General features: G+C 42.5%; 2 protein-coding genes across 3 annotated transcripts in view; one reads left to right on the top strand and one right to left on the bottom strand.

The window, feature by feature from the left end:
- LOC138964673 (integrator complex subunit 13-like) overlaps positions 1-26727 on the top strand; it is a 114993-nt gene that overhangs the window by 24107 nt on the left and 64159 nt on the right. The window lies entirely within an intron of this gene.
- LOC138964674 (FMRFamide-activated amiloride-sensitive sodium channel-like) overlaps positions 1-26727 on the bottom strand; it is a 47077-nt gene that overhangs the window by 8590 nt on the left and 11760 nt on the right. Inside the window, exons 2-5 of the mRNA XM_070336696.1 lie at positions 5704-5914; positions 4100-4341; positions 3091-3631; positions 2047-2370 (exon numbers count right to left, since the gene is read on the bottom strand). Coding sequence (XP_070192797.1) covers positions 2047-2370; positions 3091-3631; positions 4100-4341; positions 5704-5914 — 1318 coding nt within the window. The remainder of the gene's footprint in view (positions 1-2046; positions 2371-3090; positions 3632-4099; positions 4342-5703; positions 5915-26727) is intronic.

Genomic DNA, 26727 nt, shown 5'->3' with positions numbered 1-26727 from the left:
GAGAGAGAGAGAGAGAGAGAGAGAGAGAGAGAGAGAGAGAGAGCTTTATTACCGAGGGATGATAGCATTAGGTCCATATGGTCCTTTCCTACAGCTAGTCCCTACTATAATACACACATGAAACGAAGAACAAGTATGACAGAGAGAGAGAGAGAGAGAGAGAGAGAGAGAGAGAGAGAGAGAGAGAGAGAGAGAGAGAGAGAGAGAGAGAGAGAGAGAGAGAGAGAGAGAGAGAGAGAGAGAGAGAGACGCAGACAATTTATTCAATAGGCCATAGCCCCTTATGAAGGAGTGTGAACAAATGGTTAATGTTGCAACTAATTTAACTCATCAGGTGCAAAAAAGGTACAACATAATTATCGCACAACACTACAGATTAAAACATACATTACACATTATTTAACTAAGAGGTTACAACATCTCTTAATTTAAAGGCTTTATACAAATACAAGGATAGATTTCTAACAACAGTTTCTTGAGGTGAAGCCAGGAGCAAGCTGAGTCTAAAAGTGCTTGGGTTTTTATAATATTTAAATGGGATAAATTTTTCTCTTAATCTGTTTAAGTATGGACAACACAAAACAAAATGGACTTCATCTTCTTGCTTTACTTTACAAAGGGGACACATCAACTGATCGGCATCATGCTGTTTATATCGGTTAGCATGCACATTTATTTCTGAAATACCGAATCGAAACCCAGTCATAATAAACTTTAGATGTCTATCCACATTCAACAAAAGGTAGGGTTTAATGTCATGTACAATACAAAATGTCCGATAAACAGCAAATCTATCACTATTTTGAATATGATAATCCCACTCTTGCCACCTGCAATCGACCAACCTTTCCCTAAAAACACGCAAAAACTCTTCATTAACAACGCCCTGATTCAACCACACAAAACCAAAACCGTACTCATACAATTTACAACGGACACTTGAGGCCCAGTTCTTTTTACCACTGTCATTCATTTTATACAACATATCATATGATTTACGAGGAAGTCTGTGCGCCTCCATCTTTAACAATTTCATCCAGTAGCTAACGCATCTTAAAATAGAATTCAAGAGAGAGAGAGAGAGAGAGAGAATTGAATTGAATTGAAATTTATTTTACGAGGGTGACAGAATAAGCAATGTATACATGCTTCTTTTCATCCGGCCCTCGCCCATTGAGGGGTAACAAACAAGAAGAAATAAAAGATAAGTTTAACAATAGTACAAATGACATATTTACCATAATTAACATGTCAAGCAACCAATAAGACATTTTAAGATGCATTAGGATTCTTTAGCAATGCTTGAAAATTATATATAACAGGGAAATATGTGTTTGTATAAAAAAAATCCTTCATGAATTATATATAATCATGTTTTTCAATACAATCAGAGAGTACAGTTATATTTTGCCAGCTGCTTGATAATAGTTTTTATAAGTTTTGTAACAGAAACAGCATGTAATATTCCTTGAATGATGTTTCTTGAATTGAGAGAGAGAGAGAGAGAGAGAGAGAGAGAGAGAGAGAGAGAGAGAGAGAGAGAGAGAGAGAGAGAGAGAGAGAGAGAGAGAGAGAGAGAGAGAGAGAGAGAGAGAGAGAGAGAGAGAGAGAGAGAGAGAGAGAGAGAGGAGAGAGAGAGAGAGAGAGAGAGAGAGAGAGAGAGAGAGAGAGAGAGAGAGAGAGAGAGAGAGAGAGAGGAGAGAGAGAGAGAGAGAGAGAGAGAGAGAGAGAGAGAGAGAGAGGAGAGAGAGAGAGAGAGAGAGAGAGAGAGAGAGAGAGAGAGAGAGAGAGAGAGAGAGAGAGAGAGAGAGAGAGAGAGAGAGAGAGAGAGAGAGAGAGAGAGAGAGAGAGAGAGAGAGAGAGAGAGAGAGAGAGAGAGAGAGAGAGAGAGAGAGAGAGAGAGAGAGAGAGAGAGAGAGAGAGAGAGAGAGAGAGAGAGAGAGAGAGAGAGAGAGAGAGAGAGAGAGAGAGAGAGAGAGAGAGAGAGAGTGAGTGAATGGCGTGTTTCCAAGAGAGCCAGAACCGGCAGCTAAGGGTTCAGCCTACCTGCAGAGCGTACAGCTGGTAGAACTCCAGCGGCCAGTAGGACAAGGACACCGCTTTCTGGTAGAAGGTCTCGCCGCAGGGCTGGTAGCACTGACACGACGTCTCGTACGCACGGTCGTTGCTCAGCTCCTTCATCTTCCTGTCCTCGCAGGCAAAGGACGTGACGGGTACCCGGTCCCCTGGCTTGTAGCCTCCCCGCCCCGCCAGGATGTTCTTCCAGTTGGGGATGGCTCCGCAGAAAGAGACGTTTTTGCCGAAGGGACCGTCCGGTAGCGCTGAGGACTTGCACTTGCACTCCTCTATAATGATTCGCTGCTTGCATACCTTTGCGACAGGAAAGAAATATTGTTGTTGATTACACAGTTAATGAAAAAATTTACTGCTCCGATATCTCAAAGGGACAGTTCGGAAGTGCTGAGGACTTGCAATTGCAGTCCGCTATAATGATTCTGTGCTTGCATGCCTTTGGGACAGAAAAGAAATTGTTGTTGTTAACTCAGTGACGAGTCAATGAAAAAAGTTACTGCTCATTTTCTGCTGGAAGGAAAAAACGTATATCTCGAAGGGCTGTCCGGTAGTGCTGAGGATTTGCACTTCTATACCTCTATTATGATGCGCTGCTTTCATGCTTACGTTGGCAAATTTAAAGCTCATGAAAATATTTCGGATTTCAACCTGCAAAGATTTTCAGCACACAATTCAGTGATGCATTGCAAGGAGGATGTGTGTGTGTGTGTGTGTGTGTGTGTGTGTGTGTGTGTGTGTGTGTGTGTGTGTGTGTGTGTGTGTGTGTGTGTGTGTGTGTGTGTCTGTGTGTGTGTGTGTGTGTGTGTGTGTGTGCGCTGACATAGATGAAGAAGAAGTGATGACACTAGGCCCATCATATATCCTCAAAGCTGTTCAGCACACCATTCCGTGACTGACACAGTAAAGAGTGGAGCTTACCTGCACAAGAAAAGGAATATGGTGCTGGCACAGTCCCACCATGTACCTGTACCTGCAAAGCTGTTCAGCGCACAGTAAAGCAAAGAGAGCTAAGCTTACCTGCAGACAGGAGAAAAAAGTGTTGGCATAGTCCATGCCAGGCAGCCTGGCCGTAGAACAGTTCCCGTACGGCTCCGACAGCCGCGTGTGCAGATTGGCCTTGAGGCCGATGGACGACGAGTAGCCGGGTGGGATGTCCAGTCCGTGGTCCACAGGACTGGGCATGGTGTTGGGGGCATGCACCACCACCCTGGCCCCAGCACTGTGCAGGATATTGGACTCCAGGTTATAGACGCCGTACGACCCGAGGGGCGGCTCGTCGTTGTCGAGGGAGAGAATGAGCGACAGGCCGTTCTGAGGCCCCGTGGCGTGCATCAGCAGCTTCTCGCCTTGCTCGCCGCCGTTGAAGGTGAAGCAGTTGAAGTAGTTGCCGTCGAAGAAGGTGGTGAAGTTGGAGATGTGACACTTCTCCTGGTTGAAGCGACAGTGGATGAGGAAGTCGTCCAGGTCGTGGCTGATGCTCCGTGCCTCCTCCCCCAGGTTCTCGTAGAACGCTCGGATCGAGGTCAGGTGAGGCGTATGCTCCGCGCCGAAATTAAACCTGTACAACACACGCACATGAGATTGATGAATTTACGATTTTCTGTCAATTTCAAACGAGCACACACACACACACACACACACACACACACACACACACACACACACACGAATACTCATACACACACACATACGCGCGCGCACGCACGCACATACAAATACACAGACACAAACAGACAGACACACACACACACACACACACGTGTGCGCGCGCGCACGCACGCATGAGATTCTTACGTCCATAGACGATTTTTGTGTGAATTTCAAAGCCCCATCCAAAGAGGTATTGAGTTTTCGTCGAACTTGAACCGAACAGGCCGAACGTGAACATTCAGGTAGAAAACACACACCCAGACATAGATTCTTACGTCAAGTTTCTGTCAAGACCAAGCTGATTTTGTGTGTGTCGAGGGCGACAACAGACAGCAGACACAACGAGCAACAAAGAAGTGTGGGAAAAAAAACGTACTTCTGGGTAAAGTTGAGCCACTGCATGAGCTCCGTATCATCGGGTTTCTCAAAGAGCAGTCGCAGCTTCCTGACGGAGAAGGGGTCGTTGTTGCAGACGGTGATTGCGGGGAACTCCACCGGCATGGAGTCTTTGATCTCGCTTAGCTCCACCACCTGAAACAGCAGGTATTTCCTCACCAGCAACGACAGCTGCAACGTCGCCGCCGTGAACCCGATGATCACCATCAGCGCCCAGATCACCTGCAGTGAGAGAGAAAGAAATATAACGTGGAATGAATGGGAGTCCTTTTTGACTCACATGCGAAGCAAAAGTGAGTCTATGTACTCACCCGAGTCGTCCGTCCGTCCGTCCGTCCGTCCGTCCGTCCGTCCGTCCGTCCGGACGTCCGTCCGGAAAACTTTAACGTTGGATATTTCTTGGACACTATTCAGTCTATCAGTACCAAATTTGGCAAGATGGTGTATGATGACAAGGCCCCAAAAAACATACATAGCATCTTGACCTTGCTTCAAGGTCAAGGTCGCAGGGGCCATAAATGTTGCCTAAAAAACAGCTATTTTTCACATTTTTCACATTTTCTCTGAAGTTTTTGAGATTCAATACCTCACCTATATATGATATATAGGGCAAATTAAGCCCCATCTTTTGATACCAGTTTGGTTTACCTTGCTTCAAGGTCAAGGTCACAGGAGCTCTTCAAAGTTGGATTGTATACATATTTTGAAGTGACCTTGACCCTGAACTATGGAAGATAACTGTTTCAAACTTAAAAATTATGTGGGGCACATGTTATGCTTTCATCATGAGACACATTTGGTCACATATGATCAAGGTCAAGGTCACTTTGACCCTTATGAAATGTGACCAAAATAAGGTAGTGAACCACTAAAAGTGACCATATCTCATGGTAGAAAGAGCCAATAAGCACCATTGTACTTCCTATGTCTTGAATTAACAGCTTTGTGTTGCATGACCTTGGATGACCTGGTCAAGGTCACATGTATTTTGGTAGGAAAAATGTGTAAAGCAGTTCTTAGTGTATGATGTCATTGCTAGGTTTAGTTATTTGACCTTGACCAGGTCACGGTCATGTAAAGGTCAAGGTCAAACATGTGAGTCGTATGGGCTTTGCCCTTCTTGTTGCAATGTCTGGCGACATTTGTGGCATCGTGTTGATGGTTGCGAAGGTTGTAATAATACACAGGAAATGGGTCTTCATTTTCTTCCGTGTTTTGTTTTGTTTCATTTTCTACGTGACGTCAAAGGTTAATCAGCAAATGAATGTTGTTCAAATGACACTGGTGCACCAGTGTGTTATCTTTCTTGATAATCATTTTGATGGTGGTGATGATGATGATGATGGTGATGATGATGATAAATCACTTTTCTATAGCGCAAGTCCCGATAACAGCTCCACGCGCTTTACGATTCCAACACAAGAAACATAAAAACCTCACAAAGGAATGCAACTTAAACTAACATAGCAACAACGATGATGATGATGATGATGATGATGATAACGACGACGACGACGATGACGATGATGATGATGGTGGTTTAGGGGTATACGTCACAGCACAGGCCAAATCTTTCTACCTCACCTTTCGCTTGGTGTCACTGGAGGTGACGATTTTGGCCAATCCGTGGGCGTTGCTCTCTGACCCGAGCTCCGTGATGAGGGTGAGAGCGTTCTTGTGGTGGTAGCCGGGCGGGTGGAACATGCTGCTGTTTCGCTGCCGCACCATGCGCATGTGATCGGGGTACGCGTTGAACTTGCCCATCCCCGTGTAGTTCATGTGCTCATTGTGTCCCCTGAAACAGAAGCGGATTGGGTCAGTTTGAGGGGAATTGTTCTATTGTTTTGGGTATTCTTGTGTCCTATTTTTTACATTTAGTCAAGTTTTGACTAAATGTTTTAACATAGAGGGGGAATCGAGACGAGGGTCGTGGTGTGTGTGTGTGTCTGTGTCTGTGTGTCTGTGCGTGTGTGTGTGTAGAGCGATTCAGAGTAAACTACTGGACCGATCTTTATGAAATTTTACATGAGAGTTTCTGGGTATGATATCCCCAGACGTTTTTTTTTGATAAATGTCTTTGATGACGTCATATTCGGCTTTTTGTAAAAGTTGAGGCGGCACTGTCACACCCTCATTTTTTAATAAAATTGATTGAAATTTTGGCCAAGCAATCTTCGACGAAGGCCGGACTTTGGTATTGCATTTCAGCTTGGAGGGTTAAAAATTAATTAATGACTTTGGTCATTAAAAATCTGAAAATTGTAATTAAAATTATTTTTTTTATAAAATGATCTAAAATTACGTTCATCTTATTCTTCATTATTTTCTGATTCCAAAAACATATAAATATGTTATATTCGGATTAAAAACAAGCTCTGAAAATTAAAAATATAAAAATTATGATTAAAATAAAATTTCCGAAATCGATTTAAAAACAATTTCATCTTATTCCTTGTCGGTTCCTGATTCCAAAAACATATATATATATATATGATATGTTTGGATTAAAACAAAGTGAAAACGAAGAGAGGTACAGAAAAGTGTACTATGCAGCACAGTGCAACCACTACCGCGCTAAACAGGCTCGTTAATTTCACTGCCTTTTGCACAAGCGGCGGACTACGGTCATTATGAAAAAATGCAGTGCGTTCAGTTTCATTCTGTGAGTTCCACAGCTTGACTAAATGTGGTAATTTCGCCTTACGCGACTTGTATGTTCTACTGACGCATTGAACTTGCCCATGCAAGCTTTGTTGGTTGTTAGTTTTCAACGTCCCGTCAACCAATTAGGCTTTGCGGGACCGCCATGCCAGTGTAATTCGTGTGCTCAAGACAGACATTGATGTCATCGTTAATAGGGGAGATTCTGTTTTTATCTGCGTCCCTGCTTTATGCTGCCGCGTTGAACTTTCTCGTGTAGTTGTAGTTCTGATTCTGCGTACTTGTGCAACAAGTAACATGGTTATGCACAAATATGGGGGAAGGTTTTGTTCTTTATCTGCGTCCCTGTTTTCTGCTGACGTGTTGAACTTTTTCGTGCAGGTGAAGTTGGGATGGTGTCTACTTGTGCAACTCAAAACAAAGTTACACAATGATAATTATGATGGAAGATTTTGTTCTTTATCTGCTCCCAATCTGCGTCCCTATTTTCTGCAGTGTTCAACTTTTTCGTGCAGGTGAAGTTTGGATGGTGCCTACTTGAGCAACTCATAACAAAGTTCTACAATGATATGATGGAAGATTTTGTTCTTTATCTGCTCCCAATCTGCGTCCCTATTTTCTGCCATGTTGAACTTTTTCGTGCAGGTGAAGTTTGGATGGTGCCTACTTGAGCAACTCATAACAAAGTTCTACAATGATATGATGGGAAGATTTTGTTCTTTATCTGCTCCCAATCTGCGTCCCTATTTTCTGCCATGTTGAACTTTTTCGTGTTGGTGAAGTTTGGATGGTGCCTACTTGAGCAACTCATAACAAGGTTATACACAAATATGGGAGGAAACCGTGTTCTTTATCTGCAACCTTTTTTATTTATTTATTTATTAATATATATATACTATATTTTATAATCTCGGAAGCAAGTCTATGCTGACTTTCAGTTGTTTCTTTCACAACTTTGCTTGTATATGTATACATATATATATTTTGTTTTTGATGACGCTTTGAAATTTACCCACGCGAGTGTAATTTATAAACTCGTTTTGTCCTCCTCTACAACACAGAAATGGATGTAATCAACATGAAGGGAGATTCTGTTTCGTTTAAAGGCACAGTACGCCCCCCGGAAACTGGATCACAAGGGTTCACGATGGCCCAGGGGTAAGATAAACCACGCAAAAATGAATTCTTTGAAATTGCTCGCTCTTTACGGAGGGCACCTAGGATGTTCTCAAGCGGTGAGTGTTTAAATGAAAGGGTGTTTGTACTGTGTGTAAAAGCCTGACAGTATCTGTGATGGTTTGCGGGAGGCTTACTGTGCCTTTAACTGCGGCTGTGTCCTCGTGTTGACCCCGTATTACATTTGCTTCTTGTGCATCCTGCTGAAACGGATGAATGATGACCAGAAAGCAGCGATGTGATTGTGTCTGCCGCGCCGTTTTTGTGTGTTATGGTTGAGGTTAGCATGACATTAGTGGAACTGTATGCCCGTAGTCGAACAGAGTTCGTGCGAGATTGCTTTGGAGTCTGTAAATGTTGGTACGGTGCTGAGTGGTGAGGGTGATCAGCTGGGTTTGGAGTTCCACAGATAGATGAGAGGTGCTGAGTGGTGAGGGTGATCAGCTGGGTATGGAGTTCCACAGATAGATGAGAGGTGCTGAGTGGTGAGGGTGATTAGCTGGGTATGGAGTTCCACAGATAGATGAGAGGTGCTGAGTGGTGAGGGTGATCAGCTGGGTTTGGAGTTCCACAGATAGATGAGAGGTGCTGAGTGGATAAGAAAATGAGGAGAAAAACAACAGAAGAAGAAAAAAAAGAAAAAAAACACCCCAAAATCCCAACGCATAAAGTGTTAGTAAAAAAAAGGCCCAACGGATAAAGTGTTGGGAACAACAGACATTTGTGGTCAGACTGATCACGTAAGGTACAGCTTCATATTGCATCAAAACAGACAACAAACAACATCACAGACTATGCATCACAAGCTGTGTTTAATATAGTATTCTGAAATGAGTATTTCAATTTAGTCCGCCATCGTGCTTACAACTGATATGTCTTCACAAGGATTGCTTAAAATAAGCACTATGCTTGAGTGAGAAATCCTCAATGCCATATGTTGTTTATTTCGCGATAAAAATGTAATAAAGTCTTGTTTAAACCAAGCTGTGGTCAGATTTCTGCAACACCACCATAAACCCCAAGAAACTACCTTTGGCGTTTTACACTGCCTGTCATTCTTGTGTCCGTGTTGGACGTGTATCCGTTCATGTCCCTTCTGATGCTCCCAGACGTTTGTGGGGAGGACACTGGCACAGGGCGCATCTCCGTGCCCCTCCCGTCACGTGACAGCCGTGTCTCCCACCGTACACTCCCCCGAAACCTCTTAGTAGACATTGTTGTTCATCCACGGACACAGTTCGTTAAGGTTTCAATGTTAGTGGACTTTGTTGTAACTTGTTCATTCACGGACACAGTTCGTTAAGGTTTTAATGTTAGTCGACATTGTTGTTCATTTACGGACACAGTTGCTTTCAAAGAAGTCTTCTCGGTTTGAAAACAGTGTACAAGTGTATTAACATAATATGCCGCCGCTGCCCACGGGGATGTCACATCTGAATTTCAGCTTTGAACACATTGTGTGGGTTAAGATATTCGTTGAACCAGAGCCACCATGTTAGTGGTACAGTTAATGCGCGGACATACGGCTCAGTTTACGCAGGTTAAAACGAAGGCTTCTTGGTTTGAAAACATTATTTGTTGATCGAGAAATTCGATTTTGGTGACATGGTTCATTCAGTAAATACGAAGCTTTCTAGATTTGAAAACATATTCACGGTCGAGGGTATTCGTTGTCTGAGAAATTCATATTGAAGTCACAGTTCATGCACAGACCCAGTTCATTCACGGACAAAGTTCGTGAAGGTTGAAATGAACCATTCTCGGTCTGAAAGCATTTCACAGATTGAGATATATTTGTAACCCGAAAAAGTCAGTTTGGGGAACACAGTTCACACGCGGATACAGTTCATGAACTTCGTGATGGTAAAAAGCAAAAACCTCGGGTTGAAATTTCATTGGCGAAGATATTCGTTAACCGAGATGCTCCATGTTCGTGACACATTTTCTGCACGGCAAAAAAGAAGCCTTATTTGCACTGAATGATATAATCCCGGACCCCAGCTGTGTCACTAAGTTCACAAGTTCCTGTTTATTTTGGCCAACGCACTCCATGTTATTTGATCCTCACATTTTTCTCTCACATAATTATTCGGATCACACAGCTTTCACAACATCAAGGGTGGTACTCTTTCACCATCACGATCACAACATCAAGGATGGTACGCTTTCACCATCACGATCACAACGTCAAGGATGGTACGCTTTCACCATCACAACATCAAGGATGGTACGCTTTCACCATCACAACATCAAGGATGGTACGCTTTCACCATCACGATCATAACGTCAAGGATGGTACGCTTTCACCATCATGATCACAACATCAAGGATGGTACGCTTTCACCATCACGATCACAACGTCAAGGATGGTACGCTTTCACCATCACAACATCAAGGATGGTACGCTTTCACCATCACGATCATAACGTCAAGGATGGTACGCTTTCACCATCACGATCACAACATCAAGGATGGTACGCTTTCACCATCACGATCACAACGTCAAGGATGGTACGCTTTCACCATCACGATCACAACGTCAAGGATGGTACGCTTTCACCATCACGATCACAACGTCAAGGATGGTACGCTTTCACCATCACTATCACAACATCAAGGATGGTACGCTTTCACCATCACTATCACAACATCAAGGATGGTACGCTTTCACCATCACGATCACAACATCAAGGATGGTACGCTTTCACTATCACAACATCAAGGATGGTACGCTTTCACCATCACGATCACAACATCAAGGATGGTACGCTTTCACTATCACAACATCAAGGATGGTACGCTTTCACCATCACGATCACAACATCAAGGATGGTACGCTTTCACTATCACAACATCAAGGATGGTACGCTTTCACCATCACGATCACAACATCAAGGATGGTACGCTTTCACTATCACAACATCAAGGATGGTACGCTTTCACCATCACGATCACAACATCAAGGATGGTACGCTTTCACCATCACGATCACAATTAATTAGTCTGGAACAACTCCAATTGCGACAAGTGAGAAGTACCGCCCTTGTGTTTGATTGCAACATTTACACACTGTAAAGAAGAAAATATGCTGAAATATTGAATAGTCAGCAAGGTTCCCGATGTGGGTCTAATGGCCCTATGAGGGCATAAAACCCACTTCGTTCGTTAGTGTAATTGATTTGCGCGAATTCCCATCTTCGTGTGCATTTCGGTAGCTTTTCTATCGCGAACTTTTTATCTTCAAGAAAACTGTGCCGCGAAACAGACCGGATCAAATTACACGTGCGTGAGATATTTCAGTAACTTTACGATGTTCTGTAAATTTCACACGAAAAGTCTGCGGTGAGAAGATTCACTCTGCTTGACCCTAAGGCGAGCACACACTGTTTTCACACACAAACGGTATGCGCAGTGCGCAGAACTTATGCGCTGCATGACAAACAGACGATATTGGTCCACCATTTCAATGCAGATGTACAAGCCATGATCAGACTCGTATGTAAATCACCCCTCGTCTGAAAAGCATCGCAGGCAGTGCCCATGCTGTATATTTCATTAAATGACAGAGCTGACACACAGTCGTCATAAAGTGGTCGTTTATCATGCTCGTTTAAAGGCACAGACCTCGCTAATGGTCTCATTGCTGGGAATTCGGATCGCTGCCTTCCAGTGGAAAGCTAGCTGCAACAGAGTTGTGCTAACCAGATGTGTGGGTGTTTAGGTGTAATCAGCCACCTGCACTTCTGGCACAATGACAGGTCTTTTACTTGCCACATTAGTGACACGGGGATGGAACAAGGATACCGTACCTTTTTCCATGATAGTTATCGCAACATAATAGCTATTTGTTTTAAGCTAAGGCCTGGACAAAGGTGTTGACAAGATGTTCATTAATATTTGAAAATCTTGCAACGTGTTGATGAGAAGACAATTTGATCTTCCTGTATCTGTGTATAATAGGCTTTATTTTCTTCTTTTTGTTTAAACAAAATAGAGTAAAGAAAAAGGTTCCACAGCCACATCAGTGTCAGTTGCTTGACGGAGAGACAGCAGCTTTAAAGTGGAAGCGGACCTTTTATTGTGTGAACGAGTGGACACGGGCTTGTGCTGGCACGTGCGGTCCTACTTTTGGCATGACCTGGGCACAACCGAAGAGACTTTGAACGGGCTGCCTAAACGGATTAAGTCTGTATTTGTGATGTTATTGGTGTTTTATGAGCTCGCACCGTGTACTTGCTAATTTTCGAATGTACCGCAGTTCTTATTTCACGGTAAACAAGGTCCCGGCGCGCACTACAACACCGACCCCTAAGCCCTCCGTTACTTCCTTCACTGTTTTTATTTTTTTTTTAATTATTATGGACACTTTATTTTTATCCTGTAGTTGTTTGTATCATTAACTGTTGCCTCAAAGGCAGATATCAACGCAATACATTCTATTCACCATTTAACATGCATAATACGCAGCTAACGGATTGAAAAATCACGTCACAAAATGCTGGACCCTAGCTTTGTTTAACGACTCGTATTATCTAAACTGAACATCTTTTACTGAAATGTATTCTGGACTGTTTGATCTAGACACGCAGTTGAATATCAAGATAAATGCTATCAATACTTTTGCTTTTACTAATAATTCAATGTCTATACTAAGGCAGCCAAGCTGTTGCTATGCCAATTTAGCCAGACGTAGACAGAAGGTAGTATATTTTTGTTGGGCACAAATAATTATTTTTCTCTCTCTATCTCTCCCTCTCTGTCTCTCTCTCTCTCTATCTATCTATAGACTCTCTCTCTGTCTGTCTCTGTCTCTCTCTCTCTCTATCTATCTATAGACTCTCTCTCTCTTTGTCTGTCTCTGTCTCTGTCTCTGTCTCTCTCTCTCCTCTCTCTCTCTCTCTCTCTCTCTCTCTCTCTCTCTCTCTCTCTCTCTCTCAGGGGCAATGGCAGGATATAAACCGTGTGTTAATAATTGTGCACCTTTAGTGTATCATCAATTCATGTCCCTAAAAGGAAAATGTTCTTGTGAGAACGTTAAGGACTGTGCAGAAAGGTAATGATACAACAAAAACGTTCTGAATAAACATACAGTTTATAGTGAGAGCTGGTAAGATTGTATGACCATGGCAGCCTGTTTTTCACATTATTGTCTACAGGCGATTAGTTTGTAGCACCTGTTCGACACACTTAATTAATCAGTCGGTCGCGATGAGTCGTCCTTGTGGGGGTGTAGTGCTAATGCATTCGCGTTAATTGATGTCGTCCCAGTGGATATCACGCTTCTAGAATGTGGTACAGGATGATACAAAAAAATGCAACCTACACAAATGTTAATAAATTCTACATATGTTGACCGATTCGAATCACTTCATATTTGGGGACCTCAAACCTCGTTCTGTGGAGACGATCGCCGAATTGGAGAGCTTTTTTTTGAAATTGCACAAAAGTCAGACCATTTGATCTACAAAATCACTTTGTGGAAGGGTCATGCATAGGCTGAAGTTTATGTCCCCCCAAATATAAAGTGATTTGGTCAACAGAGGTAGACGTTATTGGCATTTGTGAGGGTTGCTTTTTTGCTCTCTCTCTCTCTCTCTCTCTCTCTCTCTCTCTCTCTCTCTCTCTCTCTCTCTCTCTCTCTCTCTCTCTCTCTCTCTCTCTCTCTCTCTCTTTCTCTGACATCAGCGTGACTTCGGATGGTTGTTCATAAACCACGTGAATCGCGATAGTTAGCTGTGAGCAACAGGTTGCAACGACACCAGATCATATCGCCCTTGTGGCGTCTCGTCGATAGCAAACATTTTGAGGAACACATGTTTCATACAAGTGACATTTAACACAGGCGAAACTTTTGAGCAATACCCAGAGTCTAGTTGTTATGATGTGAGTTGAACGTGTGTATGGGGGTGGGAAGAGGGGGGGGGGGGGTCATCACGTTACTGTGATATACCTGAATCGAAATAGTATTAAACACAGAAACCCCCATGTAAATTGAGAAAAAAACAAATTTAATTGGTTCCTAACTGCCAAGGGACATAACAAAGATAACAACCAACCATCCAGCCCGTATAAACCATGATATATTATATAATATCACAAAGCCGTTCATACTTGCGCGTGCGCGAAGTGTATCTTACTACTTGGAGACATAATTATATCGAAGTAATCAAAAGCCGGTTTTTGTGTGTGTGTTGAGCGAAACATTTTCTCCGAAATAAATTCGTACGATGATAAAATGTATATTAAAAGGCAACTAGAATGTATTATCTTTACTTTTTCAGTAATAGTCCAGTTAAATAATGATACAGACATGCAACAAAAACAGTATATGTATCGATTGGACATTGGATTTCCTTTCTTTCAGCCATGTGACGTCTGAGGCCTACAAAACCTCATATTTGGGCGTTTCAGGTTGACCGAAACTTCAAAGGAACTACAAAACACACGTCATGTGTTTGATTGCATGTGTGTGTGCTCGTTCAATCGTCAAAACAACAACAAAGTCAGTACCTGAAAGGAATTCGATCGATACATAAATGTTATTTGCGTTTTTGACCAGAATATGACATTTTACACAGATCGAGACAGTCATTGTTCTCCGACAGTCATTGCTGCGCGGTCTCGGAGAACAATGACTGTCTCGATCTGTGTAAAATGTCATATTTTGGTCAAAAACGCAAATAACGTATAATATTTTTTTTTATTTATTTAAATTAAAAAAATATTTGTTAGTGTTCAAATCCATGTCACAACCTTTGGTTACAAAATTGACATACAGTTACTTTAATTAAAACCCTTGTAATTTACTGAACGTAGACAAACAAAATATGCAAGTATTTCTAATTCTTTATATGCAGGCCAAGGAAATATATATGGAACCTGTTCTTATTATAGAAATCAATTTGACTGCTTAAAATGTCTCAGTTAAAGAAATGTCAACTTCGTAACATGGTTTCCACTGGTACACAGCTCTGGAGAATAACCCATATATATACTCGTAATGGAGTGAAAAGTTATATTGTGTGTGGCGTAACTGTTGGTCCTAGATGGAATAGATGTCCCAGTGCGAAGATGGCTGATGGCAGTCTGAATGTGTACATAAAAACCTACTGTGCTGAATTGGCTGTCAGCTTCTCGCCGCTCCCACCTTCTGCCCCCCCCCCCCCCCCCCCTATCTGTCTTCCTCTGTATCAATGTCGCTGTCTGTCTCTGTCTCTGTCTCTGTCTCTCTCTCTCTCTCTCTCTCTCTCTCTCTCTCTCTCTCTCTCTCTCTCTCTCTCTCTCTCTCTCTCTCTCGAGCGCCCACGCGCTCTCTTTCTCTGTCTATGTCGCTCTTTGTCTCTCTCTTTCTGTCTCTCTCTCTCTCTCTCTCTGTCTCTGTCTCTGTCTCTCTCTCTCTCTCTCTCTCTCTCTCTCTCTCTCTCTCGAGCGCCCACGCGCTCTCTTTCTCTGTCTATGTCGCTCTTTGTCTCTCTCTTTCTCTGTTTTTCTCTCTCTTTCTGTCTGTCTGTCTGTGTCTGTCTGTCTCTGTCTGTCTGTCTGTCTCTCTCTCCCTCTCTCTCTTTCTTTCTCTGTCTCTCTCTCTCTTTCTCTGTCTCTGTCTCTGTGTTTATCTTTCTCTTTCTGTATGCCTGTCTGTCTGACTTACTGGAAACTTGCATTCTCCCAGTAAGGTCATATATTGTACTACGTTGCAAGCCCCTGGAGCAATTTTTTGATTAGTGCTTTTGTGAACAAGAAACAATTAACAAGTGGCTCTATCCCATCCCCCCACCTCTTTCCCCGTCGCGATATAACCTTGAACGGTTGAAAACGACGTTAAACACCAAATAAATAAAGAAAGAAAAGAACGTCTCTCTGACTGTCAATAACAAGAAAAATAACACCGTTATAATAAAATCTCAAATTGCAACGATTGTTGTTGTTTGTTTGTTGTTTTTAAAGTTTGATAACTTTTTTTTAATTTGAAGTTGCTGGTCGAGGTTGTTTGCAAAATTAAATCGAGCTTTTTTGTTTGGTGTCCTAATTTTTTAGAAATGGTTCCCATTGTGTCAGTAAAAGAAAGTTGAAAAATAAAGAAGCAATTTTATTCGGTAAAGTCCGAGTGGAAATTAAATCTCTGTCTGTAAAATCTTTTTAGTCTCTTTGATTTTGGATTTGTCTGTAAAAAAAACCAAGGGTTCTTCTCGTATCAAATTGCATGGAGCGCAGATTACTTCCTTTGAATGAGCGTAGCCTACACCTGACTTTTTGTCACACGTTGAAGGAGTTGTGTGTGAGAGAGAGAGAGAGAATATTGCAATGTCTCAAAGAAAGATCATCGAAACCCCCCCAAAAAACGGAAAGAGAAACTACCCCAGCTAGCTCAGAACGCAGAAAATGTATTGTATTGGCCAACTGACCCGTTACAAATAGATTATACATGTATGCAAGAAACACGAAAAAACATCTCTCACACACACACACACACACACACACACACACTCTCTCTCTCTCTCCCTCCGATTCTCTCTCTCACTCTCTCTCTCACTCTCTCTCTCTCTCTCTCTCTCTCTCTCTCTCTCTCTCTCTCTCTCTCTCTCTCTCTCTCTGGTTCTTTCTCTCCCTGTCACCTTTCTCTCACTCTCTGTCACACACACACACACACACACACACACACACACCAGGGCCGGACTAGGGGGGGGGGTTATAGGGGTTGCGCACCCCCCCCCCCCTGGCTTAAGCATGTACCTCCCAAACGCATTTTTTTTGAGGGAGGGAGGGGGGGGGGGGTGTTGCATCTGGATCATGAAATCCGAGGAGAAATCGCACCTCTCACCCCCTCATCTCTTCATTGTACAAGACTATGCAGAAACTGTGGAGTGGTGGAGGATGAACTTCACTTCCTTGATTCGTGTACAATGTATGCTCATCTCAGGCAACAGTTATTACCGAATACTTCCACCGGCAGTGATGAAATAAGAGTCAGTTCTTTGTTTACTGACAGCGACATCCAAAGGCAATTGGCAAAATATGTGTGCGATTGTTTTCAACTACGCAGATACAATGCGTCTTCCGACTGTCCTCAATAACTTATGCTCATCTCAGTTCAGGTCCTCTTTGTTCACCCTGTTCCACTTGGTTTTGTATTACATGTATGTTATGTACAGTTTTTCTTGTACTTATGTATCTTGTATATGTCAATAGGCTCTGTGCTTTAATGACAATAAATTCTGATTCTGATTCTGATTCTGATTCATTGCCTATACAGCTTGCTGTCGAATTTACCTTTTTCGTTCAAGGAGAGGCTTCCTTTCCCTCCAGAAACATCAAAAAACGTTCAGCTTCAAGGGGGCGAAGCCCCCTTGCAACCCACACACAGGGGGCTTCGCCCCCTGGACCCCCACCAAGGGGCTTTGCCCCCTGGACCCCCATCTGTAACCCCCCCCCCTTTCTACTTACCTAGTCCGGCCCTGCACACACACACACACACACACGCATCCGGCTCAAGAACTGTGACAATATACATAGTCGTAAATAACCTGCATAGAACAGAAAAATAATCAAAAATAAACAAAAACCATCGATGCAAAATAATCATTTCATTACACTGCTGTGTTCATTATTATGCTGTAAACCGCGGCGTTTGTTGGTATAATAAATAAACCTGGGCCCCTCCTTGTATTGCATAATCATCTGTAATGAAACCAAACAAGGCAGCGACGTATACTTTAAGGTATGAAATAATATAGGCGTCTCATCTTCGGGTGAGATTTCTGCAGAATGGACAAAACAAGTCCAGATGGGTATTGGGAGTATATCCCTTTGTATTTGCTAGTAGTTCAGGGGTGGCGTGACAACGACGACAGACAACATATTTGAACGGTAAGAAAGCCGACTATGGGCTTGTATACATGTCGACAGATGGTGACGATGATTATGATGATAACAACGGCATTACTCACAAAATCTTAACCGAAAATTCTCGAATACTGCGTATTTAGTTTTGAAAGTGAGAGACGACTACGATGACTTGTACTGTACTGATAAAACATCTGAAGACAAATGACATCGACTTACCTTGTTTGGAAGTAGACGCTTCTGGAATGAAGGTAAACAAATTTATACATTGCCAGTGCAGATACAAGGGAGCGGTCCAGTCTTATAGAAAGTCGCAGCACGACAAAGGATGGGCAAAAAGGCAGAGTGGGTTGGTAATCGCGGGCAGAGTTATAGCGACGTCGTGTGTTGCCTATTACAGCGCTTGATGGAAAGACACCTGTGCTGTCGCCCGCTGGCACGTGCAACCGGGAGACTAAACATCTCGCGATTCCTCTGAGAGAAGGAGGGAGGGTTGCAATCTAAAGAGAGAGAGAGAGAGAGAGAGAGAGAGAGAGAGAGAGAGAGAGAGAGAGAGAGAGAGAGAGAGAGAGAGAGCGAGCGAGTATTACAATGGCTGCCAGAAAGATCGAAACCCCACAGAAAAACGGAAAGAGAGACAGAGAGAGAGACAGAGAGAGAGACAGACAGACAGAGAGAGAGAGAGAGAGAGAGAGAGAGAGCGAGTATTACAATGGCTGCCAGAAAGATCGAAACCCCACAGAAAAACGGAGAGAGAGAGAGAGAGAGAGAGAGAGAGAGACAGAGAGAGAGACAGAGAGAGAGAGACAGAGAGACAGAGAGAGAGAGAGAGAGAGAGAGAGAGGTTTGCTGAACTAACTTAAAGTTCAAAGTCGAAACAATTGAATTGACGGTTGCAGTCTTACCCATAATGTGGAGCATAGTCGTGAACACCGACGATAGGCTCGGAGAACGTGTCTGCCGATGAGTGAAGAATAGACACGTAGCCCTGCTTGTTTTCCCTGTCGGCCAGACCCATCCTGACGTCATCAAAAACACTTATGCAGATCACCACTGATGACGTCAGTACTTTTACACAATGTAATCGCTGGTTGATGTTTTGATTGGTCTCAGAAAACTTGGTAAAAGTTCCAACCAATTTTTTTTTCCAGCGTTTGATTGTGAATGTTATACTTAATCCTCAAGCCAAATGTAGTCAAAATGTAAACCGTCGTCCGGAGGTCGAACGTACTTTTACTTACAAGTGTCGTTTTAGAAATGTCACAACAGGTATAAACCTCGCACAGCGCGCAGCAAAACTAGATCACAATACTTGTCAAATAGTGTGTTGATACATTGCTTGTCAAATAGAGTGTTGATGTGTTGATACATTACTTGTCAACATGTGTGTTGATGTGATGATACATTACTTGTCAAATAGTTTGTTGATGTGTTGATGCATTACTTGTCAAATAGTGTGTTGATACTCCTTTCTTCTGTCACCACAATATTGAAATCAGCGGATTGTGAGGACGACAGACGTGAGAAAGATTATTATTACTCCCATGCTGGGAACATACTATTCTCTGTTAATTTATAGGTTGTTTTTGACACCATAACATGACCGAAATGAACATGACGATTGCACAGCAGGCTCAAACACAGTATTGCATATTTGTTAATAATTTACTTACTGCGGAAAAGACATAATTAATGATGAATAATCATTGTGCTTTTGCTATATTATTTGATTTAAATGATGCCTCTGTTTCTTCTTGTCCTGCTGTTTTCATTGTTACACCCCCGGTATAGGGGTGTGTATAGGATTCGCTTGATGTGTTTGTTTGTTTGTTTGGGTGTGTGTTTGTGTTCGCATATAGATCTCAAGAATGAACGGACCGATCGTCACCAAACTTGGTGAACAGGTTCTATACATTCCTGAGACGGTCCTTACAAAAATTGGGACCAGTCAAACACACGGTTAGGGAGTTATTGGTGGATTAAGATTCTACAAGGACTTATAGAGGCACATATTAATGGTCAAAGGGAAATAACCTTTTCAGTTGGTGGCAGTGAGAATGGTTATTTCCCTTTGACCAACGGGGGTGTTTTTCCTACCTCGGAGGAATTTCATTGTTCTAATGACTTTCAGTGTTCTGCTCATGCCAACATCGGGCTCGGCTAACTCTTATCACTGCCGACATTAAAATATTTTCATGAACCCAGGAACTGATTACGCGAGCAATATTAGGGGGGGGGGAGGGGGGGGAGTGGCGGCGGGGCACGTAACTGGAGGTTGGAATGATAGATAGCAGAAATGGGATGAAGTGTGAGGAGGAGCAGAACTTTGAGGATAATTACTCATTTGCATATGAAGCTGCTACAAAGATCCTGTATTGATAACAACACACACACACCACACCACACCACACACACACACACACACACACACACCACACCACACGCACACACACACACACACACACACACACACACACACACACACACACACCTGCTCATGAATAGGCTGTAGAATATTTATACGGTTTGTTTGGTTTTTGTTGTTTTAAGTTTTACTGCGAACTACGCAAATAATCTGTTTCTTGCGCAAAGAGGTTTGTTATCAAAGAGCACACATATTTGTCGCATTGTGTTTTTCCCCCTTACATTTGTGTTCAGCTTTATTAGTTCATCAGTTCCTGCGCCTTGAATATGTGCGCGATATAAATTGCATAATTATTTTTTTTTTAATTAAAAAAATCCCTGCGCTTAGAACTGTACCCACGGAATACGCGCGACATAAGCCTCATATTGATTGATTGATTGATTGAGTTCGTGCATCGCTTGATGAATTCATTGATTGCCGAATACGTTCACTAAGTTCAGCTTTATTAGTTCATCAGTCGACGTTAAACACCAAATAAAGAAAGAAAGAAAGAAAGTTCATCAGTTCGTGCATAGCTTGATAAATCTGCTGTCACACCGCCACTAGACGCTGGATTCTTCCCTAATGATCAAAGTCTCGCTGTAATTAGTGCACCTTGTTTTTCGATTGTCACGCACTGTTTCCACAGCTGTACTATTTTTTCTATCCTCTTTTTGAGTCACTTGAGAAAATGTGACTCTATGTAATCGGTCAGTGTTAGTCTGTCCGGCCGGCCGGCCGTCCGGCCGTCCGGCCGGCCGTCCGTAGACACCACCTTAACGTTGGACTTTTCTCGGAAACTATCAAAGCGATCGGGCTCATATTTTGTTTAGTCGTGACCTCCAATGACCTCTACACTTTAACGATGGTTTCGTTGACCTTTGACCTTTTTCAAGGTCACAGGTCAGCGTCAAAGGAAAAATTAGACATTTTATATCTTTTCTCGGAAACTATCAAAGCGATCGGGCTCATATTTTGTTTAGTCGTGACCTCCAATGACCTCTACACTTTAACGATGGTTTCGTTGACCTTTGACCTTTTTCAAGGTCACAGGTCAGCGTCAAAGGAAAAATTAGACATTTTATATCTTTGACAAAGTTCATCGGATGTGATTGAAACTTTGTAGGATTATTCTTTACATCAAAGTATTTACATCTGTAGCCTTTTACGAACGTTATCAGAAAAACAAGGGAGATAACTAGCCTTTTCTGTTCGGCAACACACAACTTAACGTTGGGCTTTTCTCGGAAACTATAAAAGTGACCGGGCTCAAATTTTATGTGAACGTGACTCATTGTCAACTCAACTCAACTCAACTCAAATTTATTAATCCATATGGAAATTATGTTGTAACAATACTCATTTCCAATCAAAAGAATAAGAATGCATACTAAACACAGTCTCACTAACGCAAACAGTCATCCGTCAAGTCATTGTGTTGTGAATAGCAATTTCTTCCTGTCCATCTGATGCCTCATATAATATTCAGAACTGCGAAAGTGACTCGATCGAGCGTTTGCTCTTCTTTTTATATTTTGTTCTGTGGAAGTTACAGCACACACATTCGTGTATATTTTTGTTGTTGATTTTATTTATCAAATGGGCTATTTGTATTGCAACAGTTCTCTGTGTGTATGTCTTGATGAAAAGTAACACGATATATATATTCAATATCCATGAATGTAGTGCCGTGCTACATTCATGGATATTGAAAGTCGTATTTGAAGTACAGTAGCACTCTTCGCAGAATCATTAACAAAACGCCATATGTTTTGAACTGAAAATCAGACGCTTCGGTGCATTGGTGTACCCTCGAGGGTAAACTCTCCAAAAACAGCTAAGCCTGAGTATATAATTATATTAGGGCGTAGAAATTAAAAGGTATTGTCCAGGGATGACCAACTACGATTTATGACGTTTCGCTATGTAAGTGGCACACGTTGTTGCAACGATCACATTTGTTTAAACCTGGAAGAAATGACAGTTGAAAATCGACACTCGTCTTAGGCAGTACCAAGCGCGGAGTCTCTGCTCTGGAACACTGATACATGAATGGCTTGAACCCCAAACAGACCAACATGGAAAGGTTTCCAACACAACACCAAAAATGAAATTATTGATTATTGAGAGTACTCTGTCAGATGTGACTAGAGTTTTGACGAATGGAATCACTTCTGTTGGCGGACCTAGTGGCTTTAGACAATACAATATGAATAATCTGTGTTAGCGGTTTGATTTTGGAGGCTTCCACAGAGCCCCCAAACCCTTCGATGCCGTACAACACAGCGCCTTTTTGTGGCGTACAGATTGCCCCGGCGTGTATGTCATAATCTTTCTCTTCCACACTGGTTATCTCTGAATGTCATTTTTTTACACACACACAGAATTTTGGTCTCGATTTAAGTCACTGTTACACTTCATCCTGAGCTCTTCTGGGCGTAAAACTGTGAGAATTATACCAAGTTCTCCTCTTCCCCCTCATTTTAGGCGCTTAGAACTATTTTATGATTTGCGCCCTGTAAATAGTAATACCCTTATTATTATTTTACACGGTGCATGCTTATGCTACCACTAAACTTACTCTGACACTTATATCTCACTCAACGGGAGCATCACAGAGCGCAGCAGGTAAAAAATAAAGTAATTTCTTTCTCCTCTTCTTCTTCCTTTTATACGGGGTGTGTCGGAATGGCACAATAAAACGAATTACCAAATCTGTGGCGTTACCTGAGTTTTGGCAAGATTCGCACCGGGATGCGCTGTTTTCATTCGGGCAAGTGTGTTTACGAGTACGCTAGACTAGGAGGCACAGGGAAAGGCCACTGCTGAGTCTGATCGCGATGAGCTAAACACCTGGCCTCCTGTGGCTTCGTTAGTACCTGACACAGATACCCCACTAGAAGTAGGTCACATGGTTTGCAGATTATTTATTTATGTATTTTTATTTCATTTTATCTATTTGCTTTTGGGACACATTGTCTGCGCTCTTCGTGGAGAAATGTAATTAATTCCCTATCAATTCCCTCATCCTTTACCTTACACGAGCAATTTATATTAATGTTGTACATGTATTTTCGGTTGTTTGCGTATGGTGTATTTATTATTGTCCAATTTCTGATGAGAGAAGAACGATTTAGCTTTGAGTTGCTTAGTAATGCCCTAAGATATTCAGTCTCATTTCATACTATGCTCTGTCACGTTTTTCAGTGTTTTTTTGCGTTTAAGCGTACGTCTTGTCCGTAAAAAGTGCTTTTTCAAACACTATCTTTGAATATATATGTTTTTGCAGTGTATTATGTTTAAAGGCTGACATAGTCCTATTTAATTAGTTTAATTACTTCCAGGGCTTTTCCCATCGTTGCGGGGATGTATAAATTAAGCTTCCTGCAAAGTTTTAGGTTTGAAGTCCTTACCAATTACGAGAAATAATTAATTCTTTATTGCATTGTTTAGCAACAGTTCTCCCGGACTTGGGCTATTTTTAGACCGTTGATGTCACTTCGTGACGTTTCGTAAACCAAAGATGGCGTTTGAGACTGTTCTGTTTACATTCGACACTATCAACACCACTTTGCAATACTGAAATAATTTTTTCTGTGTTCGAAAGCCAATCGTTATTATATCCCCTTAGGTACAGTTTATAACATGATTGGCACATGTAAACAATATGAATTAATTAATGAACGCTACGAATATGGCAGCCTTTAAGTGTACGCCTTGTCTGTATGATAAGAGGCGGCTTTTTCAAACAGTTGCCGATTCTGTTTGACCTAGATGCGACTTTCCTGTACATTTACGAGGGTGCAAGTGTACTGTGTACTAAGCCTTCTGTGTTTGGACAGTGTGTTCCAACGCCAGGGCCAAAAACAATGCGTAAATCTTGCCAGCTATGCTCGTTTGACATAGTAATGAAGACTGCAGTTCGACGCCCAGAAAGAAGCAAGCCACCCCCCCCCCCCCCTTCCCTCCTTCCTTCCTTCCCCCAACTGCCATCCCAACCTGTTATATCCTTCTTCTTCTTTTTCTCTACTTCTCTCTTCTGTTCTTTTTCTCCTTCTTTTCTTCTATCGTCTCTTCTTCTTCAGCTGCCATCCCAACCTTCTTCTTCTTCTTCTTCTTCTTCTTCTTCTCTACTTCTCTCTTCTGTTCTTTTTCTCTTTCTTTTCTTCTATCGTCTCTTCTCCTTCTTCTGCTGCCACCCCAACCTGTTGTATCCTTCTTCTCAGCCACTACTTCCATCTCCGTTTGTTCTCTCCCTTTTTTGTTCTCCCCTCTTTCCTCCTCCTCCTTCTTCTTCTTCGCTTTCCTTCTTCTTCTCTTCTCCTCGTTATTCTGAGAACTCTCTAGACAGTTGGCAGTACGTTGGAAACAAACCCAATCGTCTGATTAGTTGCGTGATGTCAGTCTCTGGTTGTAATCTTATCACGGCTTTTGTAGCGGAGAGCCTGAGCTTTAGAGAGTAGAGAGTGTAAAATGGTCGATCCTGTACGATACGGCTTGAACTTTTAGATTAAAGAGAGGAAAAAGTTCACCGTGATGCTAAAAACTCCAGAACTATCTGGAACCAGTGCTGGACTTGTTTCCAGACTAAGCACATTTGAAGTAGATGTTTTTATAGGATATGGATGCATGGCATGATTGAAAATGTATTGATTATTTTGTGTACGCCGATTTTGTTGGACGCGTAGCTAGGGTTCCATTTTCTCTGTCCTGTATTATTTTTATTTTTCCCCGATTGTTTATTATCTATTTAGTTTATGTTTTATAAAAGAGAACAAGAGGGTAGGGCAAGGGTCTTGAGAAAACTGTTTGTTTTAAAGAGATAAACAGATTTGGTGAGAGGACTCCTGGCTGAGATTGACATTTATTTATTTACTTTTCTTATGAGGTAAGCAGGAGGGGATGTGAGGGGGGGCGGGGGGGCGGAATGTCGAGGATAAGGTTGGGAGTAAACAGATTTGGGAGGGGAAGTGATGAGCAAGAATAAGAATCGAGTACAGAGCATCACTTGAGCAGCGCAATGTGCAGAATTGAAATGAAAAGTCAATGTCATTGACCCTAACTTACCTCTACCACATCACTACGCTGCGTCTTACGTATAACACACCCCCTATAGCGGAGTAAACAGATCGCAAAAGATGATGGATGGGTTCGCTTGAACTTTGAGTAATGTCAGAAACTCGTTTATCTTTGAAACAAGCGTAGGGAGCAGAGGGTAATTTAACGTCTGGTAGTTATTCCAGAACATTCTGCACTGAAGGTCAGACTGGTAACTGATGGTAGGTGTGTGTACCTGCGCAGGTACACATACCTCCCGAGGTGAGTACGGACCACCTACCTTTAGGTACAACTACACACACTGCCGGAGCAACGCATGCAACTCACTACCTGAACATTAGACGCTCGGTTTTACTGCAGATGCACACGCTCGTAATTTTTCATGACCCGTAACAATTATGTCGACTCCGTTATAAAGAGTACGTCGTGGCAGGTGTAGAATTCACACACAGAAGTCACACAATATCTCGCGCAGCGTAACGTGATTTTATGCCTCAAGAAGAAGCTATCATCATCTGTTTCGATATAGCATTACACACACAGAACATCAGAAAGCTCACTCCTCCAAGAACAAACCACCATTCTTTTCTACACACACTTTGGAACCGTCCCTCTTGAGAAGCAGGAACCTTACCAAGTTTCTCGAAGTTCAGTTTATCTGTTCCTCTTCATGCACTGTAGATTATAACTTGCACTCTCTTTGCCGTCTTGGCGTTACCCTTCAGCCCCTGTCACGGTTTACATGCAGTAGCTTTCACCCTTTACACATCATCATTCCTGCAGTGGACTCAGGTCGTGGCCTAGAGCGGTGCCAGTATTAATCATCTTTGTAGAATCTTGGCACAGTGGAGTGCTGCCAGAGAATCACCTTTGCTCGCTCGCTTTCGCTGGAGGTATTTGTTCCGTACCGGAGCGCTTGGGTGGATAGGCTATCTCGTGAATCACAGGTAGGACTGAGTTCTGGCAAAAGTAGCGTCCGAACGTGCTGAACGTGTTCCAGGTACTGTGCAAGTACAGGCGCAGGATGACGGTTTTAGGCTAAGGTATTGTGACAACCATTGCAAGGGTCCGAACGTGCTGAACGTGTTCCAGATAGTGTGCAAGTACAGGCGCAGGATGACGGTTTTAGGCTAAGGTATTGTGACAACCATTGCAAGGGTCCGAACGTGCTGAACGTGTTCCAGATAGTGTGCAAGTACAGGCGCAGGATGACGGTTTTAGGCTAAGGTATTGTGACAAACATTACAAGGGTCCGAACGTGCTGAACGTGTTCCATGGACTGTGCAAGTACAGGCACATGAGGGTGGCTGGTCTGGTTGTATGCTAAGTTACTGTGACACACGTTGCAAGGGTCGGAACGTGCTGACTGTGCGTACTGTGAAGACACAGGCGCATGGTGTGTGCGCTTAGCAACATCGAATCGGGACCTCATGACTTTTCGATCATTTTTCAAATGTAGGTTACGCAAG

The sequence above is a fragment of the Littorina saxatilis genome, linkage group LG4 (genome assembly GCF_037325665.1).
Source record: "Littorina saxatilis isolate snail1 linkage group LG4, US_GU_Lsax_2.0, whole genome shotgun sequence".
Classification (NCBI taxonomy): Eukaryota; Metazoa; Mollusca; class Gastropoda; order Littorinimorpha; family Littorinidae; genus Littorina; species Littorina saxatilis.
This window is presented reverse-complemented; position numbering and strand designations above follow the sequence as displayed.